This window comes from Rhagoletis zephyria, unplaced genomic scaffold, assembly GCF_001687245.7.
Source record: "Rhagoletis zephyria isolate East Lansing unplaced genomic scaffold, Rhagoletis_zephyria_1.1 Rzeph_scaffold_00037, whole genome shotgun sequence".
Classification (NCBI taxonomy): domain Eukaryota; kingdom Metazoa; phylum Arthropoda; class Insecta; order Diptera; family Tephritidae; genus Rhagoletis; species Rhagoletis zephyria.
The window spans coordinates 492695-516375 of NW_016157121.1; the positions used below are offsets into that span (position 1 = coordinate 492695).

General features: G+C 39.8%; 2 protein-coding genes across 5 annotated transcripts; one reads left to right on the forward strand and one right to left on the reverse strand.

Moving 5' to 3' along the window:
- Positions 1-1732: 1732 nt before the first annotated feature.
- On the reverse strand, positions 1733-23623 carry pad (poils au dos). 2 transcript variants are annotated; one of them, XM_017619653.1, is made up of 7 exons: positions 23276-23623; positions 5625-5869; positions 5162-5554; positions 4905-5086; positions 2532-4832; positions 2322-2457; positions 1733-2245 (listed from the first exon to the last, which is right to left on the reverse strand). In XM_017619653.1, exons 2-7 carry the CDS (start codon positions 5763-5765, stop codon positions 1742-1744), a joined length of 3657 nt encoding a protein of 1218 aa, XP_017475142.1. In that variant the 5' UTR covers positions 5766-5869; positions 23276-23623; the 3' UTR covers positions 1733-1741. The 2 variants fall into 2 exon arrangements, with proteins under 2 accessions (XP_017475142.1, XP_017475148.1); XM_017619659.1 differs by having other exon boundaries at positions 5625-5893.
- On the forward strand, positions 7825-16491 carry Ptip (PAX transcription activation domain interacting protein). Of its 3 annotated transcripts, XM_017619644.1 has the most exons (5): positions 7825-8188; positions 8416-13575; positions 13639-15328; positions 15409-15634; positions 15778-16491. In XM_017619644.1, the coding sequence occupies exons 1-5, from the start codon at positions 8114-8116 to the stop codon at positions 16370-16372; spliced, it is 7746 nt and encodes a 2581-aa protein (XP_017475133.1). In that variant the 5' UTR covers positions 7825-8113; the 3' UTR covers positions 16373-16491. The 3 variants fall into 3 exon arrangements, with proteins under 3 accessions (XP_017475133.1, XP_017475121.1, XP_017475129.1); XM_017619632.1 differs by having other exon boundaries at positions 8416-15328; XM_017619640.1 differs by lacking the exon at positions 7825-8188 and adding an exon at positions 8195-8295 and having other exon boundaries at positions 8416-15328.
- Positions 23624-23681: the final 58 nt, after the last annotated feature.

A 23681-nucleotide genomic window follows, 5' to 3' on the forward strand; every position in this document is an offset into this window, starting at 1 on the left:
TGTCTTACCTTTCTCTTTCGTGCTTTCATTGAGCTTATTTGCAAAGAAATAAAAAACGCTGAATTTCCTTTCCAATGATTCCTCATAAGTTTAACTTGGTAAAGTTTGGCTGAGTTATTCAAGCTTTTTTTGAAGAAAATTCAAAAGCAGCATCAAATATCTCATTCTTCCTTTGAAACTTTTTTTTAATATTTTTCTGCAAATTTTTTAAGGTTAAACTGTTTTGGCATCTAAGGTAATTTTTTGCAAAAAATGCTTAAAAAACTGTTATATTCACAAAACCTCAATTTTTGCAGGTACTTTCAAATCGGTGCAGCTCACGTAAATCTTAATATTTTTCCGAAATATTTCGGTGAAAGTCGTATGGCCTTATTCATAAAAAATAAAAAACTTTATAAACACCGATTTTTTTTTGTACGGGGAGTGATGCAGTCTAATGTATGTACATACATATGTGCGAAGGGAATTCCCATTGCTAGAATTTTTTAATTTAATATTATACACTTGACGCACCTTGGTTTATCCGTTTCCCCCGACTGTTCTGGCATATCTGAATGTTTCTCACTGACGCGCCAAATTCCCCAATGAATTTTGGATTATTTTATTCTGCCTTATCCTGAGTTTCGCCCGAAAAAAATTCACCCGAAAATTTTTCATCCGCCTATAGTATTTACATGGAAACGAAAAGTATAAAGTAAACCGGTTCGGGGAAAATGAAACCCATGATAAGGCTGATTTTTTTTTTAATATTCTTAAATGTATGTATATACAAATGTATTGATGTATTTATGTATATACAAACACATATGAATTCTTTATTCATAAATACATATGTATGAGTTTACAAAATCCATTCATTTTAATGAAGTTACTTACATTCTAAAATTGTTGTAAACCATTTCGACTACAATTACATGTACATATATTTATGTATGCAAGAATAGTATGTATGTATAAACAAGACGATGTCTATATGTAAATGGTAAGTTTGTTGGCGCAGTTTATGTGTTTTATATTCACGTCATATCGCTGGCATTCTTAGTCGAACTTAAAATTTATTATATGTATGTATGAATGAATGTATTTCAAAAATTCACTTTATTTAAAACTTCTGCACAATTCCTTTTTTTTCAAAATACGTATGTATGTACATATGTATATGCGTACACTTAGTTTTTAATTATATTAAAACAGATTTTAATGTGCAAACCAAATATTTTCATCTTTTGAAAATAAAAGTAAAAAAACATTACAATCTAATGCCGTCCTATTAAGCTATGGCTTTTAGACGTGTGTGTACAAAATAGGTATGACTAGGGAAGAAAATTAAATATGAAGTTACCTTAAAAATTAAATAAAAATGTAGAGCTAAGAATACTAAGCTGTGTTAATACTCAAAACTAAAGTAAATATTCCACAAATGTTTGCAACTTATACAAATGAATCTAAATTAAGTTTAAATGATCGATTGCTTATGGGCACTAACTAACAGTTAACTTAAAATATTTATAATGAAAACGGGTAGAGAAAATACCGTATGTGGATTAACTTTCCGCTATGAAAACAGCCCAAGTCTACCTTACTAATGTAATTATGCATTTGTTTATAGGTTTGTATGTTTATATGTATGTATGAATTTTTACATAATGTGTACATTTCGAATGTACATAATATGTAAGTAGTGTAAAACTATTTAATTTTTTTAAGTTTGTATGGTTATTTAAAAGTCTTGAAACTATATTTATTTCTCAATTTTTATGTGACCCATTATTTGGCCTGTAGCCGGGTTCACGAACTGTGCATGACTCAGCTGCATAAGGTTGGCTAGCGTAGAAGGTAGATTTAGTACCGTTGCATCGTGACTACCGATTGTCGTTTTCAATGTGGGATCATGTGATTGTGTTATGGTAATTGTGTTGCCCGCTAAATCTTGTGTACTTACAACAGTTGGCAGTTGCAGTTGCATAATATGCTGTTGTTGTTGTTGTGGATGTTGCTGTTGAAATTGTATATTGCCTGTGGGTTGCTGTACAATTTGTATTTGTTGTGTTTGTGATGGATTCGTAGACATTAAGGACGGCGGTATGGCGGTCATTGCAGGTTGCGAAATATGGTGTTGTTGTTGTGACTGTGACTGTGACTGTGACTGCTGGTGAACCTGTAATTGTGCTTCTTGTTGTTGCCTATTCATGTTTTGTACAGCAGGCATGCTGGTGGTACTTTGCTCACTCGTTGGTTTTTCGTTCTATTTGAAGAGAGTTTCGACTAATTAGTTACATATGTTTTTTTCCAAACAAGTCTAATAATAAAACAGCATTCACCTTTATGTTTGTATCTGCAACTCCAGCAGATTCTGGATTCTCATGCATTTGCTTGTGTTCTTCGTAATATGCTCGTACCGCAAACTGCTTGTTGCACATTTCACAATTATAGACATTGGGGCCAATCGTGTGAATTCTGCAGAAAGTAAATGGAAATATTTATAAGTCGGATACAAATAAGATGGCATTAATACCGAAATTTTTCCTTACTTTTTATGCTTATTTAGATTATCTTTGCGCGAAAATGGTTTACTACAAACATCACAGCTAAATAGCTTTCGTCCTGAATGCGAGATTTCATGGCGCAATAGGTGCTCTTTTCGGCTGAAAGCCTTACCACATCCATCTTCCTTGCATTTGAAGGGCCGCAAACCAGCATGCAGTTTTATGTGTTGGGTCAGATGCTCTTTCTTTTTAAAGACACGTCCACATTGACTGCATTCGAGTCCATTTGGCCCAATACCGCGTGCAGTTACGCCCTCAGTTTTCAATTTCGTAACATCTTTAGATACGGTTTGCTGCTGAGAAGTCGCGGTTGCCGTTGCTCCACCGCTCGATGTGCTTAAGTGATGTGGTAGTTGTTGTTGTTGTTGCTGCTGTTGTTGTTTTTGCGGCGTTGTTGACAATGTATTGATAGCTTTCTGTGCCGTCTTTAGAGGAGATGAGATATTCTGTCTTTGAAGAGCTTGAGGTGGCTGCAAATCTGGACGCAATTGCACCTGCGATTGTTGTTGTTGTTGCTGTTGCTTTAATGGTACCGCTGTGGCTGCTGCCTCTTTTGTTTTCACATCGAGTTTTTTTGATGGTAAAAGCCTTAGCAACGCTTGTTGCTGCTGCAGCTGTTGCTCTTGGGTTTGCGCTGTGCTGCTTATTCGGCTGATCGTCACATCCTTTTTCTGCAACATTGGTATCTTCGTTTGCAATATCGCGTTTTGTGTTGGTTGTTGCTGTTGCTGCTGCTGCGGTGGTAGTGGTGGTTTTTGCTGTTGCTTCGTGGTTGATTTGTTTGTTATGCGATGAACGGTGATTCCACCATGCTGCTGCTGCGCCGCCAATGTTGTAGCTACATCCTGCTGCTGCTTTTCTTGCAACAGTTGTTGTTCTTGTTGTTGCTGCTGACGTAATTTCTGCTGCGCCTGCTGTTGTTGTTGCTGCTGCTGTTGACGTTGTTTTTGTTGTTGTTGTTGCTGCTTTTGTTGTTCCTGCTGTTGCTGCTGCTGTTTTTGGTGCTGCAGTTGCACTTGTTGCATAATTTGCTGAGTGAGGTTTGTTGTAGGCGTTATTTCAATAGATCCATTACCAGCCTGCTGCGACAATCTGTACCGTTGTTGTTTTATTACTTTGTCATTCATTTGTTGCGACAATGGTTTGCTGCCATTTATTTTATTCGGAACAAAATCTTCAGTTTGATCATTTGTGGAAGTCGCAGCATCGTTAGTGCACTGGGCTGCTGTACGGATTATTTGTTGCGACGTGACTTGTGCCGTTGGTTTCAGTGACCCTTGCTGTTGCACTGTAACTGGCTGTGATTGCTGCTGCTGCTGCTGCTGCTGCTCCTGTTGCTTGGCATGTAAAGCTGCAAGTGGTTGCAGCATGTTATTGCCTGTCATCGATTGAAATTGTTGATTATTTAGGGCCGATGCGGCCAACTGTAACGCTGCTGGTAAAGATGCTGGTGTTAATTGCATAACTGGTTGCCCGTCCACATTGCCGATCTGCGGCTGCAGCTTCATTTGTAATTGATATGTTGCAGGCAACATAAAATTCTTAGCATCAATATGTGCCACAATTTGCTGGTCTGAGTATTCATCCTTAATTGTAATGGGTAAATAGCATTTATTCGGTGATGACATGAGCGTTGTTCCTGCGGCTGTTGGCGTTTGTAGCATATTCGCGGAATTTTGTGTATGCTGTTGTTGTTGCTGTAAAAGCGGCGCCAAATTCGAGAGTAGTGTTGCAGCAGCCGCCTGCGGCTGTGTTTGAGCAGTTTGTAGTTGTAGTTGAATTTGGGGCTGCTGGGCGCCAGCTGCCATGGCGAGATGCGGTATTGTGGCTGTGAGTGTCTGTGATGTAGGGGAAGAAAGTACGAAATTAAGTTTGGGCTTTTTGTTTTTGCTTGGGCTATTATCATTGTCAGGCGTCGAAGGCGTGCTGAATGTGATTGTCTGCTGTGGGTGTAATTGGGATGTTATTTGTTGTAGCTGTTGCTGAAGCTGTTGCTGCAACTGAAACTGTTGTAACTGTTGTTGCAGTTGTTGTAATTGAATGCTGGCAACAGAAGTTGAAGGTTGCGTGAGGAACTGTTGCTGTTGCAGTTGAACTTGTTCTTGTTGCTGGATGAATTGTTGAATTTGTGATGGGTGGAACTGCAACTGTTGCGGCGGTGGCAAATCGTTCGGTTGTAGTTGTTGTTGTTGTTGCTGCGGAGGCTCCTCTACTTTTTTTGCACTTTTCTTGCCAATAGGGGTAACCTTAATATTTGGTTTCATTTTGAGAAACTCAGTGAGTGCTCTGAAGAAAAATTTTGTTGGAAATTAAAATTTGTATAAAAAAAATTTACAGACAGAAGAATTTTCTATTTACTTGTGGTCTAAATCAGCAGTTGAACTTTGCTTTTGTTGTTGAAGTGTTTGGGGAATTTGAGCAGTCTGGGTAACTGGTGATTTGTACTGCATTGGTTCAGTCTTCATTGTCCCTTTACTATCCACCGATATAGTGTATTCCTGGGATAATGCCTTTTCTACTTGCTCCGAATCCACCGTTTGCTATATACGTATGAAGATTAAAAGTACATCATTTTTAAATGCTGGCGCTTTCAATAAAAATTTCTCAAACCTAACCTGTATTCCTATCGACTGCATAATGGTGTTGAGTATATCATTACTATTATTTGTGATGAATGTTTTGTTAGCATCATTTTGCTGCGGCAATGCCCGTGAAATTGATATGGGTACCGGTTGCATAGGGTTTGTACTAGAAGCAGATGGTTTATGGCCATTTCGACGTGCATTTGATGCACTACTATTCTCAATGACACTGAGACTCTTGCCACTGTTGGCAGCTATGGCGTCTTTTATGTACACTTTGCCTCCATTGTGTTGAGTAGCCTGTTTCAAACAATCATTCAACATGATCTGGGAATTCTTGCATATGTCTCGAAATTTGTAAACCTCCTCAACCTGTTCTACGCAAATGGAGCATACGACTTTCGGGAGACGGTCTTTCTCGTCCACCTGAAGGAAAAAAATTGTATTGTTACAATTCTTCGCTACAATGATATGTATGCGTGTATATACCACTTACCATCAATGACAGACAATCAGCGATTTTGGCGCAGAGATTTTTACTCTTTCCATCTGGTGAAAAAATGTTGATACGTTGCTGTGCATGTGCCGTGCAGACGCGGCACAATTCGTGAAAACTCACGCTACGGTAATTGGTCATTTTAAACAATTTGTTGGCTTAAATTTGCATGGCCTACGATGGGGTGTAAGGTGGTTGGTGTCTGTGCCGCTTTTTTAGAAGTGATTGGATGCTACTGAAGTAATCTGTTTACAATAGTTTGCAGAGGTCTAAATATTTGTTGCATTTTAATGTTTTATGTTAAGATTATTAAAACCAATTTTAGACTATAATTCTTTAAATTCCAATTGATATCGAATCGGAGCCACTTAGTATTAGGGTAAGGATTTAGGCTGCATCTATTAACAAGCGAATCATGTCACAAAATAGCACTTTGTAATGTTTTTATAATTTTACTCATAAACTTCGTTTTATAATGAATACAAATGTAAACGAAAGAAAAACTGCATTTTATTTTGTGATTAGATTGAAGACGCTAAAAAAATTTAGAGACCTTTTGTTGTTGCTTAAAGTTTTGTTTGCATTTGACATTTCGAAAGGGGAAATTCGAAAATCGATAGAAATGTTGCCATACCCCAAAATTTTAATAAATGAGCCCGTTAAACCAAAGAACGTAAATGAAAAAAATGTTTATTCTTCGCCGCAACACCAAACCATAGAGAATCCAATTACGAAAATTGATGTAAAAACAGACACTATCTCCTTATCTTAACCCTTCAGATGCACTTGCTGCATTTCACCGTGTTGTCTGTTCTACCAGATTTACGTTCGTTACCAATTTACGTTTTTTGTCGCTTTTTATAAATTTACGGTCTTTGGATTTACGTGGAAATGGGCATCTTTTTCGAAAATACAGCACCTCCGCAATAATGCCAGCCAACCATGAACCAACGACTACTTTTTTTTTTTTGGTTCATGCCAGCCAACTTCACGTGAAATCCAGCGATCCATGGATTTGTATGAGTTTGACATAAAAGAAGAGGAAGAACCTTATCTGTCGCTGGAATAATAGAAATAGATCTAATCTGGCCACAACCACAGTCGTCGCGTAGCCCAGTCGTCGCCAAAATAATTATCTACATAAGAATACGTGTTAAAATAATTTGACAGCTGTTGTCCGTAGCTCGTCGTATTCATTGTGTTCGGGCTAAGTACTTAAATACTACGTTTATACGTAAGCTATTTGCAAATAAAAATGATTTGCAAATACCTAACTCACTGTTTATTCGACGGTGAAAAATTTGTATTTAATATTGCCTGATTATAAAAATGCAATAATATGACCATCGAAAAAGAAAATAGACCTAAAAATGGCAGCGTCTTGTGCTTATTTGCAAATGGTATCACTAATCAATACTTATTTGCGTGATTTAGTTATTTGCAAATAAAAAATTAACTCAGCGTGTACCATTTGCAAATTGTTATTTGCAAATAAGACGTGCGTATAAACGTAGTTATATACTATACGGCCCTTAATGTATGTAACGAAAATACTCCACTTTAGGGCCGGTTGCTTAAAGCCTGGTTGACACTAATCCCCGGTTAAACATCGTTATCGGCGTTACCGACATCGTGTTATATGCATGGAGTCGAAAACGTCGATAACGATGTTAACCGATGATTAGGGTCAACCAGGCTTTGAGCAACCGGCCCTAAGTTTGTATCCGTGGACTGCATTATCTACAGGCGTCACATACAAAACAAGATTGGTGTGAAAGAGATAACCGTTGCAATCTTGACGGAATTTTGAGAATATTCGAATGAATGACTTGAGGAATTCTAGATGTAAATCCCGTTAGCTAATTTTTTAGAAGAAGCTTTATTAAATAAAATAATAATTATTACAAAAACAGGTTATTTTTTATTCCCATAATTATGCATTCTAAGAAATTTTGTTATATCCAAGTTTGAATAACGATGTAGAGAACATTCTTTATTTTTATTTTTTTTACATGAACTCTGGCAGCTCTGTAGAAGAAATATGCAAAGAACGAAGAAGATTTATTTATCACCCTATACTTCCGGTAGTCCTTCCAGTGACGTACGGTAGTGCATTCCAGTGGAAGTTTTGTGATCTATCCCTGTTCTGACATTCATTCTTCATTTCTTCATAACAATCTCCGCAATAATGCCAGCCAACTTCACGTGAAATCTCTAGTTTTCGTAAAGTGGCGTTCCTTCTTTTCGTTGTCGTGTTTTTCATTGTGAAAATTGCAGTTATTAGTTATTATAATAAATCTTTGCTTTTTGTATGCAATTAAGCACTAACTTGAAGTGGAGATAACCCCTTTACTACACGAAGTTAAGAAAAAGTGTTTGAAACCGGAGTATGAGTCGATGAAATTGTGAATGAGAGGGTCGTGATCATGGTACAAAGGAAAACAAAAGAAGGGCAAAAGTGATAACTCGTGTGAAATGTTTTTGGAGACATGGAAAATTTGAAAATAAGTGATAACCTATTCGCGAATATACGCTATTTCGTAGATGGAAATTTAGATGAAGAGGTAAGAAACCACATGAAAAACTTTTTAACCACTTTGGTTTCTGATGACCAGCGAGTTGGCTGTCTGCCTGCTTTTGGAGCGCCAACATGTCACAGGGTGCACTAAAATTTAAGAAGTTGAAAAATTTATGGCGCTATTTTTTTACTCGATTCAATAATTATTATTGAATCATGATTTTTTTATACGTAACCTTCACATCCAAATTTACTTAAAAATTATTCTTTCAGATTGAAAAATTACTTAAAAATGGGGGCGCGCAATCGAAACGGTTTCTTTCGGACGTGGTCACACACTTGGTGTGTGCTCCCAACTACACCGAAGAAGAGCTGGCGATGAGTCTGGATCTTTATAATGTTATACCAGTAACAGAACAATGGATCATACATAGTTCAAAGCTAGGGCGTTTGGCGTCAACAAAAGCTTTTGATCCGAGCACGCAACGCATTTTTAAGTCGCTAAAATTTGCTGTTACAAATTTAACTAATGCGGACTTTAAACGCTTGTATGCAATACTCACTTTCCATGGAGGTCAAGTTACTGCCAAATTCGAAACAAATACGACACATCTTATTTGCGGCAGTGTGGGAGGAAATGTTTTCAATAATGCAGCCAGGAGCTCGGTAAACCTGGTCAGCCCAGATTGGGTTGCCGATTGTTTGAAACAAAGTAAAATTCTGCCCTGCGATGGTTATCACCCTCGAATGCTTAAACCTGTCGATAGACCCAAAGCTGTACCAAAACTGACTAGCATTTCGACAGCAGTCAGCCATGCGTCTGCATCAAGCATAGAATCACAAACATCAACTTTGGCTTTAACATCGATCGCAGCTTCCAGCTCAATAACCTGCACTGCCGTTGACTCCGTAGAGCAAACTCTGTCTACAATTCTGGGATTTGATGATGATGATGATGATATGGGTGGCATTGTTAGCAGCATAGACAATACACTTGGAAGTACAGTGGATGATGCCGATGCTGCACAGAGCATTGCCAATATAAAATCACAATTACAGGCGTCCTTACCACCACTGCCGCCTACACCCCCCGCAACCAACGCCAATGTGGTTGAACAACCCAGTGTGGTTCAACAAACAGCGGCAAATCAAAAATGTGCTGGTTCTGTTCAAATTGCTGAAGTAGTAACAAGCAGTATTGTTAATCCTCAGTCTCAACCACAAACCATTCAACAGCCACAAACTCATTTACAACACCATCAGCAGGCTCAGGCGCACCCTCAGCAACAGCCTCAGCCGCAACCTCAACTACAACAGCAAATCGTTTTTGTGCGCCCACGCAACATTCAGCAACAGCAACAACAACAAATTCAGCAAGCAATTGGTGGTTCCCAGCAACAGGTTGGACAGGTAATGCAACCATCACTGCCACCTCAACAAATAATTGTACAACAAAAGATTGTACCAAACGTTGTAGCCCAGCAGCAAATACAAATGCAACAGCAGCAGCATCAGGTAAAAACGGGCGCAGCTAATATTTTGCAACAGCAACGTAATCTTAAGAGTCCACAACATCACATTCAAATCATACAACAACAACAAATGCCACAAACTCCTCGCACACCACAGCCACAACCACCAACACACCCCAATCTTCCGCCACAGCCTCGAACAGCTCCCTCGACCCCGACATCTACTGGCCCACCGCCCTTGCCAGACCCACGTACTTCTACCCCTACACCCACTGCTGTCGTTGGTAACATCTCGCAACCACGTACTCCGCAAACACCGAGCGGACGGCAAACTCCAGCTGCTAGAACCCCTTCAACAACTCCACAAACCCCGAGTCAGTCTCCGCAACATGTTTCCGCAATCGCCATGTCGCCACAGCCACAACAGCATCCGCAACAACAGGTTGCTCATCAGCAACAAACGGTACAAATGACACCACAAATGTTGCACCAACACATCTTGCATCAACAAAACATTCTCCAGCAACAACAACTGCAGCTGCAGCAGCATATACAAAATGGACAAAGCTTGACGCCACAACAACAGGCCTTACAACGTCAAATACAACATCAGCAACAGCAATTAATACAACAGCAACAGAAACTTCAACAACAATTGCAGCAGCAACAACAACAACAGCAATTGCAGCAGCAACAACAGCAATTGCAGCAGCAGCAACAACAACAAATGCAGCTCCAGCGACAACAACAACAAATGCAGCAATCACCACGCCTGCAACAAAATTCACAAACACAATCGCCTTCGTTGCAACAGCAGCAGCAACACCACGGCCCAGGAGGTGGAAACATGATGCCACCACTATCCCCACGACAATCGCCGGCGCTCCAAATGACACCGCCACCACATTCTCCTCAACCACAGCAGCAGCAACAGTTAGTGCAGCAACAACAATTGCGTCAGCAAATGCAAAATCGTCAGCAGCAGCAACAACGCCAACAGCAACAAGGAGTATTAGTCTCCACAATGGGCTCCCCGCAACATCAACCTCTAATGTCACCACAGCAACAGCAACAACCCTTGCAACCTTTCCAACAGCCACAACGTGTGTTATTACACCAACAACAACAAAGCCCCCAACACAGTTCGGCACCTCAGTCACCGCAAATGCCGCAGCCCACGACACCGACACAGCAAAGTAAGCAGCAAATGCTCCAGCATATGAAACCCATCGATCCCACTGATCCCGTACAAGTGGCTCAGGTGCTCAGCCGTTCGGCGCCGAGTCCAAATCACGAATCACTTATAATGCGGCAACAGCATTTGAAGCAGCAGCAAGCATTGCAGCAACAACAAGCATTGCAACAGCAGCAACAAGCGCTACAGCAACAACAGCTTCAGCAGCAGCAACAACAACAACAGTTGCAGCAGCAACAACAACAGCAACAGTTGCAACAACAACAGTTACAACAACAACAGCAGCAGCAAAACTTGCAACAACAGCAACCGTCCCCAGCTGCTAGACAATCGCCTTTGCAGCAGGCTCAAGTACAGCAACAGATCGTCATCAATCCGGGCAACCAACAGCAGCAAATCATTGCCCAGCGACATGTCATCAACACGTCGACAGTACAGGGACAACAGCTAATTCAAAGTCATATGATGAATATTCAGCAGCAACAGGCGCAGCAACAACAACAAGCACAACAAAAACAGCAGCAGTTAATGACAATACAACAACAGCAGCAACAACAGCTGCTTGTACAGCAGCAGCAGCAGCAAAAACCATCTGGTATGGTCGTCGGTGGGACACCTCAACCGCAGCAGCAGCAATCACAACAACCATCTGGTATGGTCGTCGGTGGGACACCTCAGCCGCAGCAGCAGCAATCACAACAATCTCCACAGCAATCGACGCAAACAATGCAATTTAGTCAGCCACAGCAAATGACAATGTCAGGAGGCCAAGTTTGCATCATCCAGCAGACCCTGCAACCACAGCAACAGCAGCAACAACCACAACAACAACTTATTCAGCAGCAGCAAGTGCAAGGCATTTCCACAAACTATCAACAGCAAATAATTAGTCCTAACTTACAGCAATCGCCACAGCAACAGCAACAGCAACATCAACCTCAAATAATAAGCCAGCAAATTCAAATTCCCCAACAGCAACAACAAGTTAGCGTCGGTGGCGCCCCGACACAAATAGCGCTTTCGAACAAATCGAAAATAATCATAAGCCAACAACAATTTCAGCAACTCAGTGTGCAACAACAGCAACAAATATTGGCACAAAATCAACATAATCAGAACCTTGTCATCGTTAATCAGACGAATTTGACTGCGCAACAACAACAACAGCAGCAGCAACAGCAACCGCAACCTCAAATAGTCCAACAAATTATACAACATCCTATGCAACAATCACCACAACAACAACAGCAGCAGCAAATTCAAATACAGCAGTCTCCTCAGCAGCAACAGCAACAATTGCAGCAAGTAGCCCAAAGTCCAACGCAAGTGCACAAGAATCCGCAGCAACCGCCACCAATGTACACGCAGCGCCAACAATCTTTGGAGTTGGCCGAAGGCGGCGCAGGCATGTTGCAACAACCACAACAGCAAGTGCAACATGCACAGCAGTCTCCTCAAATGATAACACAAACACAAGTTTTACTTAATCCACAACAACAACAACAACAGCAGCAGCAACAGCGTATTCAGTTGCAGCAACAGCACCAGCAACAACAAAATGCGAACATAACCCATCAGCCACAGCAAATCGTGATTAACCAACAAATCATAAATAATCCACAGCGCTTGCAATATATACAACAACAACAATTGCAGCTACAGCAACGCAAAACCGCACCAAATTCAATAATTGTGGGTCAACAGCAAATCCAACAATCGCCACAGCAACAACAGATCATCATACAACAGCAAGCTGTGCCGGCACAGGCAACACAACAACAGCAGCAGCAGCAAATAACACAGCAGACACAGCAACAACAAATGATGGCTATACCTCCTGGCAGCAATATGCAAAACCAACTTATATTGCAACAACAAAAGCCGATTGTGCAACAGCAGCATTTGATTGATGGCCAACAACAGCAACAACAACAACAACAACAGATCATATTGCAGCAACAACCCATACAACAAACGGTTGTTATTCAACAGCAGCAGTTATCTCAACAGCAGCAGCAACAACAACAACAACTTATTGCAGCGGCTCGATCGCCACAACACCAACAACAAGGGCAGCAACAGCAATTGATTATCCAACAGGGTTCACCGCAACAACAACAAGCTCAGCAACAGCCACAACAACAGCTCTGGTCCCCACAACAACAGCAACAACAGAGTCCAGCGGCAATTCAACAGCAATCTCCGCAACCGGGCACTCCGGTGGTGGTAAGCGGCACGCAAGTTATTGCAAGCAATCCTCAAATGGGCAACCTACAGACGCCACAACAATTCATACGTGCCGTACGCCCCGGGCAGTGGCAACAGCCCGGCATGCCTCCGGGCACCGTCCCGTTACAAGGCCAACCCCAGCGCCAAGTCATACAAGTCGACGATAAGACACACGCCCACCTTATGACACTAGATCCCGTGAAGAAGATGGAGTATATAGCCAAGTTACAGCAGCAAAATCAAAAGCGATTGATGATCCGTCAACAAATACCCTTTCAGCCGCGACCCGGCGCTCCCAATGTGGTGGCCACTGCCTTGGGTACAACAATTCAACGTCCAGCGGGCGCACCTACACCCGGTACACCACATATCATTGTGCAAAGTCAAATGCCTGCTGGCCTAACGCAACAACAACAAATCCAATGGCTGCAACAACAAGGTGCACGACAAGTTGTTGTGCGAACAGGTGCTGCGCCCGGCTTAAGTCCGATCACTCAGCATCAACAACCAGTTATTGTTGGTGGCCAACAGCAACAGGTATCGACTGCAACTGCCACCCAATATAATCCCAATGATCCCAATCAACAAATGTTATTACAGAGGCAGTTACGCGTGCAACAGGTACAGCTGCAACAGCAACAATTGACGCCACAAAAGCAATCCCAACAGCAGCAGCCCGGCCTGCAAGTAGTTAGCGCAGGTGCAAACGCCATAGGCGGGGAACAGCAGTCGCCAACACCCGGCGCGCCAACTACGCCTGCAGGCAATGTAATGAGTACGTTGGTGCCAAGAACTATGGTAATGGGATCAGTCGACGCACAACAGCAGCAGCAAATAGTCAACTCGCAGCAACAACAACAGCAAGTTTTGCAACAGACTCAGCAACAGCAAATGAATTTGAAAACGAAAACAGCGCTTGCCAACATGTTGAATAGTCGCTTGGGCAACAACAATGGTGGCACGATTCAGATACAACAGCAACAGGCAATGGTGGTAGCGCCGAGTGGCACACCGGCTACAGATCAGTCACTGCAGCAACAACAGCATTCGCATCAAATAATACAACACCAGGTGGTAGTCGCCGGCAACACACCCCAGTCCGGAGGAGTCATACTACAGCAGCAACAACAGCAGCCGCAGCAACAGCAGCAGCAAATCGGACCAGGCGGTGTTGTACTGGAACAGCAGGACACTGCAGCGGCCCGGTTACGCTTGATGACGCAGCAACATAATGCGGCGCTGCAGCAGCCGGGTGCGCCGCCACACATACAACCGGGCTCACAACTGTTGCAGGGCGTTGTAGCTTCGGCATCGCCTCGCACACCACAAGAAATCGTGATGCTTCAGCAACAACAGCAGCAACAGCTACAACTGCGCCGTTCGGGCGCTGTGTTGCAAACACAGCTTACCTCGGGTACCCACGTTGTAACTGCGGGCACCGGCCAACAACAAATAGTTGTAGCCGGCCCTCAGCAGCACCAACAGTTAGGTATTGCGGGCGGTGTGCAACAACAAATTGCGACTGCTCAAGTTGCGCAGGGTCAGGCCCCGCAAGCGCCTCAGGGCATTATGACACCAGCTGGCTTCATACAAGGCCGCCCCAATATGCCGTTGCCGCCGCGACCGCAATTCTATGGACACAATCCGAACCTCAAGTTACCGCCTGACCTCTTTCTCGTCGGCTGTACCTTTTACATTGTAGAATACGATGAAACCGACGCCGATGAATTGCCCATCTGGATGGAGACTATACGTCAATTCGGCGGCGATATTGAACGAGTCTACTGCCAACGCGTCACGCATGTACTCTGTCGCACCCAACGTCACGGTGTAGTAATGCAAGCATTGCGTGACTCGAAGCGTTGCATAACTGCTTACTGGCTAAGCGATATCTGCTTCAAAAAACAGCTGCTGCCACCATGGCAGGCCCTGCATTTACCATTCCCCAGCCAATTCGGTTACCAAAAGCCACTGGAAAGGCATATAATTTCAACGTACGGTTTTGAGGGCGAGGAAAGTTTCCGTGTTAAGCAGATGGTAGAGGAGTGTGGTGCAATATACACATCGTACTTGTCGAAACACAACACTGTGCTAATATGTAAAAAGCCAGAAGGCGATAAGTACATTGCTGCCAAGGAATGGAATATACCGGTTGTCAATGCCGTTTGGTTGGCGGACATTTGTATTGGCAATCTGAGCGGCATGTCGCAGTACGAGAATCAGAAGTATCAGCAATATTCGTTATCTGCGCCATTTAGGATCGACTATCCGCTCGTGCCACATTTGATGGGTAAGTAGATTACGTAGGAAAATTTTTATAAATTTTACTATTTTGTTTAACTAATCATATTGCCTTATGTGTATATGTAGCCGCTTGGAAGGCGCCTATAAACCTTACACAGGAAGCACATGAGCGTGTCAAGCGCTCACTGGCCGATCCATTTTCCGAGCAAAAGGCTAAGCGTCAAAAGATCTCACCCTATCAGGAGGAAATACCAGAGAACATAGTATGTGTTGAGTATCCACACAACGACAAGCCGCCAAAGGTGATATTTTCGCAAGTGGCCGATCCGGAATCGCTGAAGAAAGCCGTGCTGTAAGTATTTGCCAGTTCTAAACTTTATTTTTTATTTTATTGTAATCTTATGTACATATACAAAATTAGTATGCAACCCCTGCGGGTATAGTTGATCGTAATTGCATTAATTTTCCACGTCTTAAATACTCTTTTTGTCTTAGCTCTCTTGGTGGCATCGTTGTGGACAATCCAGAGGACGCCACTTTTTTGGTTATGACACGCGAGAGTCGCACATGTAAACTCATACAAGCCGTTTGTCATGTAGATTATGTACTCAAATCGAGTTGGTTGGTGGAGAGCGCCAAATCGGGCCGTTTCCTACTGCCCGAACCCTACAAAATACAATACATACCTGTCGATGAAAATTTAAAGTTCCACCTCGATACCGTACTGCGTTCGAGCGTCCGTAATAGTCTCTTTGCTGCCAAACATTTCTTCGTAACACCCGATGTTTTTCCCTCGCGCACCGAAATCGTACGCATGATTGAGTCGTCTGGCGGCAAAGTGGAGGCAAAACGTCGTACCGTACAAGCCATTGCTGAGGCACATACACAAGCGCCAGAGTCGTATATAATTGTGACGTGCCCAAATGATATGCATTTGTGTGTAGATTTGACGCGTCAAGGTAATCCAAAGTGTCCCATAGTGTCGACGGAGTTTGTAATGAGTTCGATATTAAAACAAAAATTGGAAATCGAACCGAATTTAATAACCTACTTGTATAACAACAACTACTCTAGCACTAAGTCGAAATAGTACATTGTCATATACCACTAAGGTGAGCAGCATATAATTATGTACATGCGTTAATACAATACAAGTTTGCACATAAAAATGATACGTAGTAAGAAAAAAAAATTAAGATCATTTAAATGTAGATACATAAATTTAGATATGAATATTTAAGAAAAAAGAGACAAAGATTTATCTTATACCATATTTCCTTAATATAAACATTTTGCACAAGTTTGTACAGTTATTCGTAGTATGAAAATCCAAAATTTTCGGCGTAACATAAGAATTTAAGAATACATCGTACATACATATGTCTGCATACATATTGGTACATACATATGTACATACCTATATTAAGTTAAAAGAAGCAAATAACCCATTGGGTTTAAATCCATTAAGTAAATATGCAATGGCATACATGTTATGCAAAACTTTAAACCAAAATAATTTGTAGAATATCGAAGAGATTAAATTAAGTTACTCCACTATCAGTAATTTATTATAATTTTAAAATATTTTCTTTTCTTAAGCAAAAAAAAAAAAAACATCACTTAATGTATACGACTATTACTTCGGAAGCGATCAGCAATATGTATACTGCATACATTTCGAGCCCTAACCGCCAAAAAATGGGAGCGAAATTGCATTTAAAGTTTTATGTTTGATGCAGAAATACATCTAGATGATCTAGGAACATTTCTGCTTCAAAAAGAAAATTAAAAAAAAAATATCACTTAAATCTTTTTGGTGGTTAGGCCTCCTTATATTTACCCAGCAAACGTTCGAGAAATTTGGATTTCTACATTAGATAACCAGGGTAATTCTCTAATCGTTCTCGAGTCGATGACGAAGTTAGAGAGCCAAATTAGAATTCGATTCGAGAAACAACGCAAATACAAATAAATGTTAATAATCAATATTCAAAATAAATGAATAAAAAATTATTTTTAAGTTCAATTAGTTCATTATTATTTTGTTGCAAATATCTACATTTCATACAAATTTTACAAACAAAGCTTTTTATTTAACAAGGCAAAACAGCAGTTTGAAATTCACATTGGAATCCCATTAGAGATCAACATTAGAATTCGGCTAGATAATAATGTGGCTAGTTCTCCAATCATTCTCTAATGTTTGCTGGGTATATATACGTAAGGTATATAATTTTGTAAATATTTTCCTTGAGTTATAAAATAAGTTTCCAATAAAAATATTTTTCCAAATAAATATAAACTAATATGTTAGTTGGTTAAATTAAAAAGAAAGAAAGTTATAAAATCCCTGACGCTGTTCTTCCCTCAGTTGGATTTCAGCGCTTACAGCTGTCTGACAAGGTCAAGTACTTGAACTTGACTGAAAGTTGTCGTGGAGACCAAACATCGAGGAAACGGCAAGGAAGGCATCAATGGCCTTATATTGCTGTAGGGGAGCTATTGGTAAGAGATGGAGTATTTCGCCCAAAGTCAATTATGTTTTATGGCGCCCTAGTCTGGTGGAACTCACGTGAAAAGGCTACACTAGCTAAGCAGCTAGAGTGCGTACAAAGGGCTGATTGATTTGGTATTAGTGAGGCACTGCGGATCACTCCCACAATAGCACTTAACGTAATGCTGAACGTAGTGCCGGTGGACGTTGCAGGCCAAATTGCCGCGGCGCGAACAGCTATTAGACTCAGGGAAACCGATTGATTGACCGATTTAAGGACTGAACGATGTGGTGTTCTAGGGGACTTCGATTTCATCCCTGATCGCACAGATTACTGCGCCATCGAAATGGCTCCAAGGATCTTCTTCTCTGCCCACTTTCCCCCAAAGGAGGATTGGGCAGGGGCGGAACTTCTGGAGGGGGAGCGGTGAACTTCTTCACGGATGGATCGAAACTGGACGGCAGGGTTGGTGGTCGGGTCTTCTGTCCAGAGTTCTCCATCAGCACTAAGTTCACGCTCATGGACTTCTGCAGTGTATTCCAGGCAAAGTGGCTGCTATCAAGGAGGCGGTGTATTCACTGCTCCAGAGTGCTATGACAGTCAGGGAGGTGAGCATTTAATCCGATAGCCAAGCTAAGCTCTAACTTGGTTAAGGAATGTCCTCTCTCCCTTCCGGTCGCGTCAGAATACTTCTGTCTTCTTCTTCCGGTTTTTGCAAGTGATGGCTAATTTCCTGTTCGTTTACTTTTTTGCTTTTTCATCTCTTTGGGACAGAATATTCTTGAATCATGGCTCATGGCTCATCACTGTTGTGATTTCTAGTGCGCCGAGAAATGTGTCACAAAAAATTCGGTTCTGGGTGCTAGAAAAATACACAAAAATTTAAAAATTTGTATTGTAGCGGCATATTTTTTGCAGCGGCAAGCTTTGAGTCGCAGTAGAAATCACAGCAGCGATGAGCTAAAGTTTGTGACTTTTTTAAAATACGGCTGCTAGTTTAAGTAGCAAACAATAGGTGTGTACTCGTATTGAGAGGACAAAATTCTCCAGCAGCAAAAGTTCTGAGAATTTAGCAGCATTCGCTCTCAAAGAGACGAAATATCAACAAAAGTACGAGAACGCAAAATTTGCAAAGACTTGCAACCTTCGAAACAGCTGATCACTTGCACAGTTGCCACTGGTGATTAATTTGGCAATTTATTTTCTGATTGGTGCATTTTCCTCCGATTTGGCATTTTATACATTTGAATAGTTTTGGATAAGAAAACCCTTTTTAATATACGATTTAATTATATCGGAATGAATAAGTTATTTTTCTCATAATTATTTGTGATATCACATGGTGACGCATTCAAAAACAAACACCCATCAATGATCCAAAAAAATGCAATAGAGTAGGTTTAAAATTATAAAATTTTCATTTCAACAATCAACCTACCAAAACCGAAAACTTCAGCAAAACAACATTTCAGCATGCTGCATTTAAATCTATTTTGGTATATTTAAACGTAAATTGTGGTACAAACGAAAAATGTCATACGGCAACCGTAGTCGGCACACACTAAAGTAAACAAACTGGAGATTGATAGCAAATTAACGAAAAATAAACTCAATGAACGTTGTGCTTATTAAATTTACGCACTTTTTAGTTGTATACTAGNGTTCTGGGTGCTAGAAAAATACACAAAAATTTAAAAATTTGTATTGTAGCGGCATATTTTTTGCAGCGGCAAGCTTTGAGTCGCAGTAGAAATCACAGCAGCGATGAGCTAAAGTTTGTGACTTTTTTAAAATACGGCTGCTAGTTTAAGTAGCAAACAATAGGTGTGTACTCGTATTGAGAGGACAAAATTCTCCAGCAGCAAAAGTTCTGAGAATTTAGCAGCATTCGCTCTCAAAGAGACGAAATATCAACAAAAGTACGAGAACGCAAAATTTGCAAAAACTTGCAACCTTCGAAACAGCTGATCACTTGCACAGTTGCCACTGGTGATTAATTTGGCAATTTATTTTCTGATTGGTGCATTTTCCTCCGATTTGGCATTTTATACATTTGAATAGTTTTGGATAAGAAAACCCTTTTTAATATACGATTTAATTATATCGGAATGAATAAGTTATTTTTCTCATAATTATTTGTGATATCACATGGTGACGCATTCAAAAACAAACACCCATCAATGATCCAAAAAAATGCAATAGAGTAGGTTTAAAATTATAAAATTTTCATTTCAACAATCAACCTACCAAAACCGAAAACTTCAGCAAAACAACATTTCAGCATGCTGCATTTAAATCTATTTTGGTATATTTAAACGTAAATTGTGGTACAAACGAAAAATGTCATACGGCAACCGTAGTCGGCACACACTAAAGTAAACAAACTGGAGATTGATAGCAAATTAACGAAAAATAAACTCAATGAACGTTGTGCTTATTAAATTTACGCACTTTTTAGTTGTATACTAGCATTAATAATAAAAATTGCAATAATAACTCAAAAAGGCCATATTTTCTTTTGTTTATTTACAAACATGTGTTTGTGATCAGCTGATTTTCTTACTTGCAAGTTTTAGCTGGGAAAAATTTTTCCAGCAGAAATTTGTAGCTCTATTTCACATTTTGCTCTCTCAATTTCCCCTACTTTGCAAGTTTTTTGGGTACGAGAACGCAAAACTAAAACTTTAGATAGTTGGGCGTACGAGTACACACCTAATATCGCTTTGAAATGGGGGTGCTATTGATATGACCGATACTGTATATCGTTACCTTAATATGGAAAGCCCCTATCTCACATCGTTGCTGAAATCCAAAATTCATTTTTTTGATTGATTATGATGCATTTCATTGAACCACTATATAGGTCCCCACATCGTTTTATGAAATAAAACATTTTAGTTGGTTACGGCTTTTTTGCATTTCAGCGACGGTATGTATATGTATACAAATCTTAGAAGTTCCCATGACATACATCGATGCGACTATTAATGAATAAAAGTCGCCAACATTTTTTTTTAAGGTTTCCCACTGAGTTTTTTTTTTTTATTAATGCAAGTAAAAGGCCTATTATATAGTGGTCCATATAGTGGTTTCTTTTTACCGAAATCGAGGTGGCCAAAACAAATTGCCAAGATGGCTGATAATACGATGACAACGCGAAAGAAATAGATTGTGGCATAGGCTGTGTGGTATGGCGCACCATTCTGATGAAACCAAAAATCGTTCAAGTCCATGTCTTCAATTTCCAACCATAAAAAAAAATCGTTAATCATGTTTCGGTTTTCCTTACTTAACTATGTAGATATGTATGTATGCGTATTTATGGATGTGGAATAATATAATAGTTATAATTTTTTAAACCAATTACCTTTAGTATTTTGGATCCACTTTTACGCGTTGTAACAAATGTATTCATTATTAATGCCAATTTAAATTGTTCACATATATGTACATTAGGGTGCTTTTTTCGCGACTATTTTTTTTCACTCCCACCTCGAAATTTTGTGCTCGGCCAAGGCGTACGAATATTTCCCGGGTAAAATACACGTAAACTTTAAATTGTTTTCTTCAAAACTCTAAAGCTCAGAAGCTTTTTATGGTATATGCTTGGTCAATGATAGGCTTTTTTTCGAATTGAGTGCAGTGTGGCGTATCACTAACTCCCACAAGCGAAAATTCTGGTTTTTGTCCCTTTCTCGTATTTAGCAAGAGCTACAGAAAAAAATGTAAATGACGAAATTCAACTTCACCAAATCGCTAACATCGATATTTCTTGAGATATTGGGCTATGAAATTGATAAAAAATTTCTACAATTTAGCTCAATAATGCATGAAAATTCCACACTACCTCAACTGGAGCGAGCCATTTATATTAAAGTTTTGCAGTTTTAGAAACAAACGCTTGACCTTTATAAATGGACTTGCAGAACCGGCGGACTCGTCCCGCCCAAAATTGATTATTTATTGAAACATTTGGTCGAACGTTTACAACAAAAATTTACGTTCACGTTTGGGTTTGTGGTCGTCAGTAAGCGTATCCTTCATTGCCGTCTTAAATAACCTAACGAAAGCGTTATGTCCGTGAAGAATCGACCATGCTTAACGTTTATGATTATTTAATTTATTCATAACAACAAGGGTTTCATATTTCAGTTGTTTGAATATTTTGAATATAGAACTCACGCATTGTCAGGCACAAGTGCCAAACCGTCAAACAAACTAACTTTAAGCTTCAATTTATTTATAATATTATTTATGCTTATGCAGCAATTATTTCCCATTATGCTTATTATTATTTATGCTTATGCAGCAATTATTTCCCATAAATACCCCAATATGTTAGGCTAAGAATTCAATTGTAAAAGAACCTACAAAGCGACATTGACTTGCTCAGTAAAATAAATTCAATACCATTAAAACATAAATGAATTGTTTCATTCGATACACAATGATCTGTTTCGATGGTGAATCTTCCTTAAATCTGTATAGTACAGTTGGTGCCAATTTCCAAATGGGGTCCCTGGCCCACCTACCGGAAAAAGAGTAATTTTTTTGGCCTATGACATGGTGGTTGCTGAAAGCTATTTATATATGTAAAAAATTTCATGAAAATCGGATCAGCCGATCGCGAGATTACCTGTTCAAAAAAATAATTGAATAAATAACACACAGGCCAATTTGCACCCTCACAATTTCGGGGAATGATAAAACTGTATGTAGTATTGAGTGGTGGGTGCCGGTACAGTTCTCTTCAATAAAATTGGTAAGTATCATACGTGACGATATTACTGAACTTCCCTAGTGTACAAATATATATATGTATACATACGTAGGTAGGTGAATATTTAATTTCATTCTGCACTTATTTAAGAAATATTCATAGTATAATTACATTCACTTGCGAGCGGTTTAGGTTGAAGAGTTCGTTTCCACACTAAAATGCCAACTACTGAAGAAGCCAAAGGTAACACAATTTCTTTATTAACAAATAGCCATTTCATTGTACATACTCTTCATTTTAATAGATGGAGGGGTATTCACTAGTCGGGGCTCTGACATTATTGTTGGCATTCTGCTTTATGCGTTTGTATTTTGCTTTTTAATACCAACCATTGTAAATGAAACAGTAAGAAGCCGTCTTTATTGCGATATATGAGTGTTTTATTTTATTTTTTTTTAATAATATAAATATGTTTTTGTTTTATAGCTATAAAAGCGGGATGTATTATTAAAAAAAAAATAGTGATTACGTATAGCAACAAAACTATATGTACAATTATATGTATAATGCCAAAAAGTGTAAATTCTGAAAAATGAAACAAAAGGGGGACGTTTTTAGAAACAACAATAGATTTAAGTCATTTACACGCTTCTGGTAAACATAAATGGAATGGAGAGGTTTAGTTAAATATGTATAATTTTGTCTTTAAAACAAAACTGTATGGTTTTTGGTAGATAAGCTATGGAAAACAACATTTAATTAGTTGGTACATATTTACCAATCCAATCCAATTCAAAGTCCTATGCATCCTTATTTTCAGGGCGTGTTCAAATCAATAGAAAGACTGTAGGCAAACTGAAAGTAAGTTGGTTCATCCAGTAACGCATGTTTGTACCCGCCTTACTTTTCCTTCCTTTCCTCTCCAATTCCAATAACGGTGAAATCCGTATGAAACGCAGAAAGGGACATACTCGATTACATTGTTAAAAGGGACTTCGGTTATATACTAAAAATTCCTAGTTTAAGTTTGATCCATCGATAAATTGGAAATCTTCCTATTCATCCAGTAGCGTATGTACCGGTCTTACTTTTCTTTCCTTTCCTTTCTAAATCCAATAATGGCGAAATCCACGTAGAACGCAGAAAGTGAGATATTCGAGTATTTTGTTAAAAGGGACTTCGGG

Bases quoted from the DNA above. Each gene is read 5' to 3' on its own strand.
- pad (XM_017619653.1), bottom strand. From the start codon at position 5,765: ATGACCAATTACCGTAGCGTGAGTTTTCACGAATTGTGCCGCGTCTGC. The intron at 4,833-4,904 runs GTAAATAGAAAA...ATTTTTCTTCAG, and splicing joins ACTGCTGATTTAGACCACAA to AGCACTCACTGAGTTTCTCA. The intron at 2,458-2,531 runs GTAAGGAAAAAT...TACTTTCTGCAG, and splicing joins AATCTAAATAAGCATAAAAA to AATTCACACGATTGGCCCCA.
- Ptip (XM_017619632.1), top strand. From the start codon at position 8,114: ATGGAAAATTTGAAAATAAGTGATAACCTATTCGCGAATATACGCTAT. The intron at 8,189-8,415 runs GTAAGAAACCAC...TTATTCTTTCAG, and splicing joins ATGGAAATTTAGATGAAGAG to ATTGAAAAATTACTTAAAAA. The intron at 15,635-15,777 runs GTAAGTATTTGC...TTTTTGTCTTAG, and splicing joins TCGCTGAAGAAAGCCGTGCT to CTCTCTTGGTGGCATCGTTG.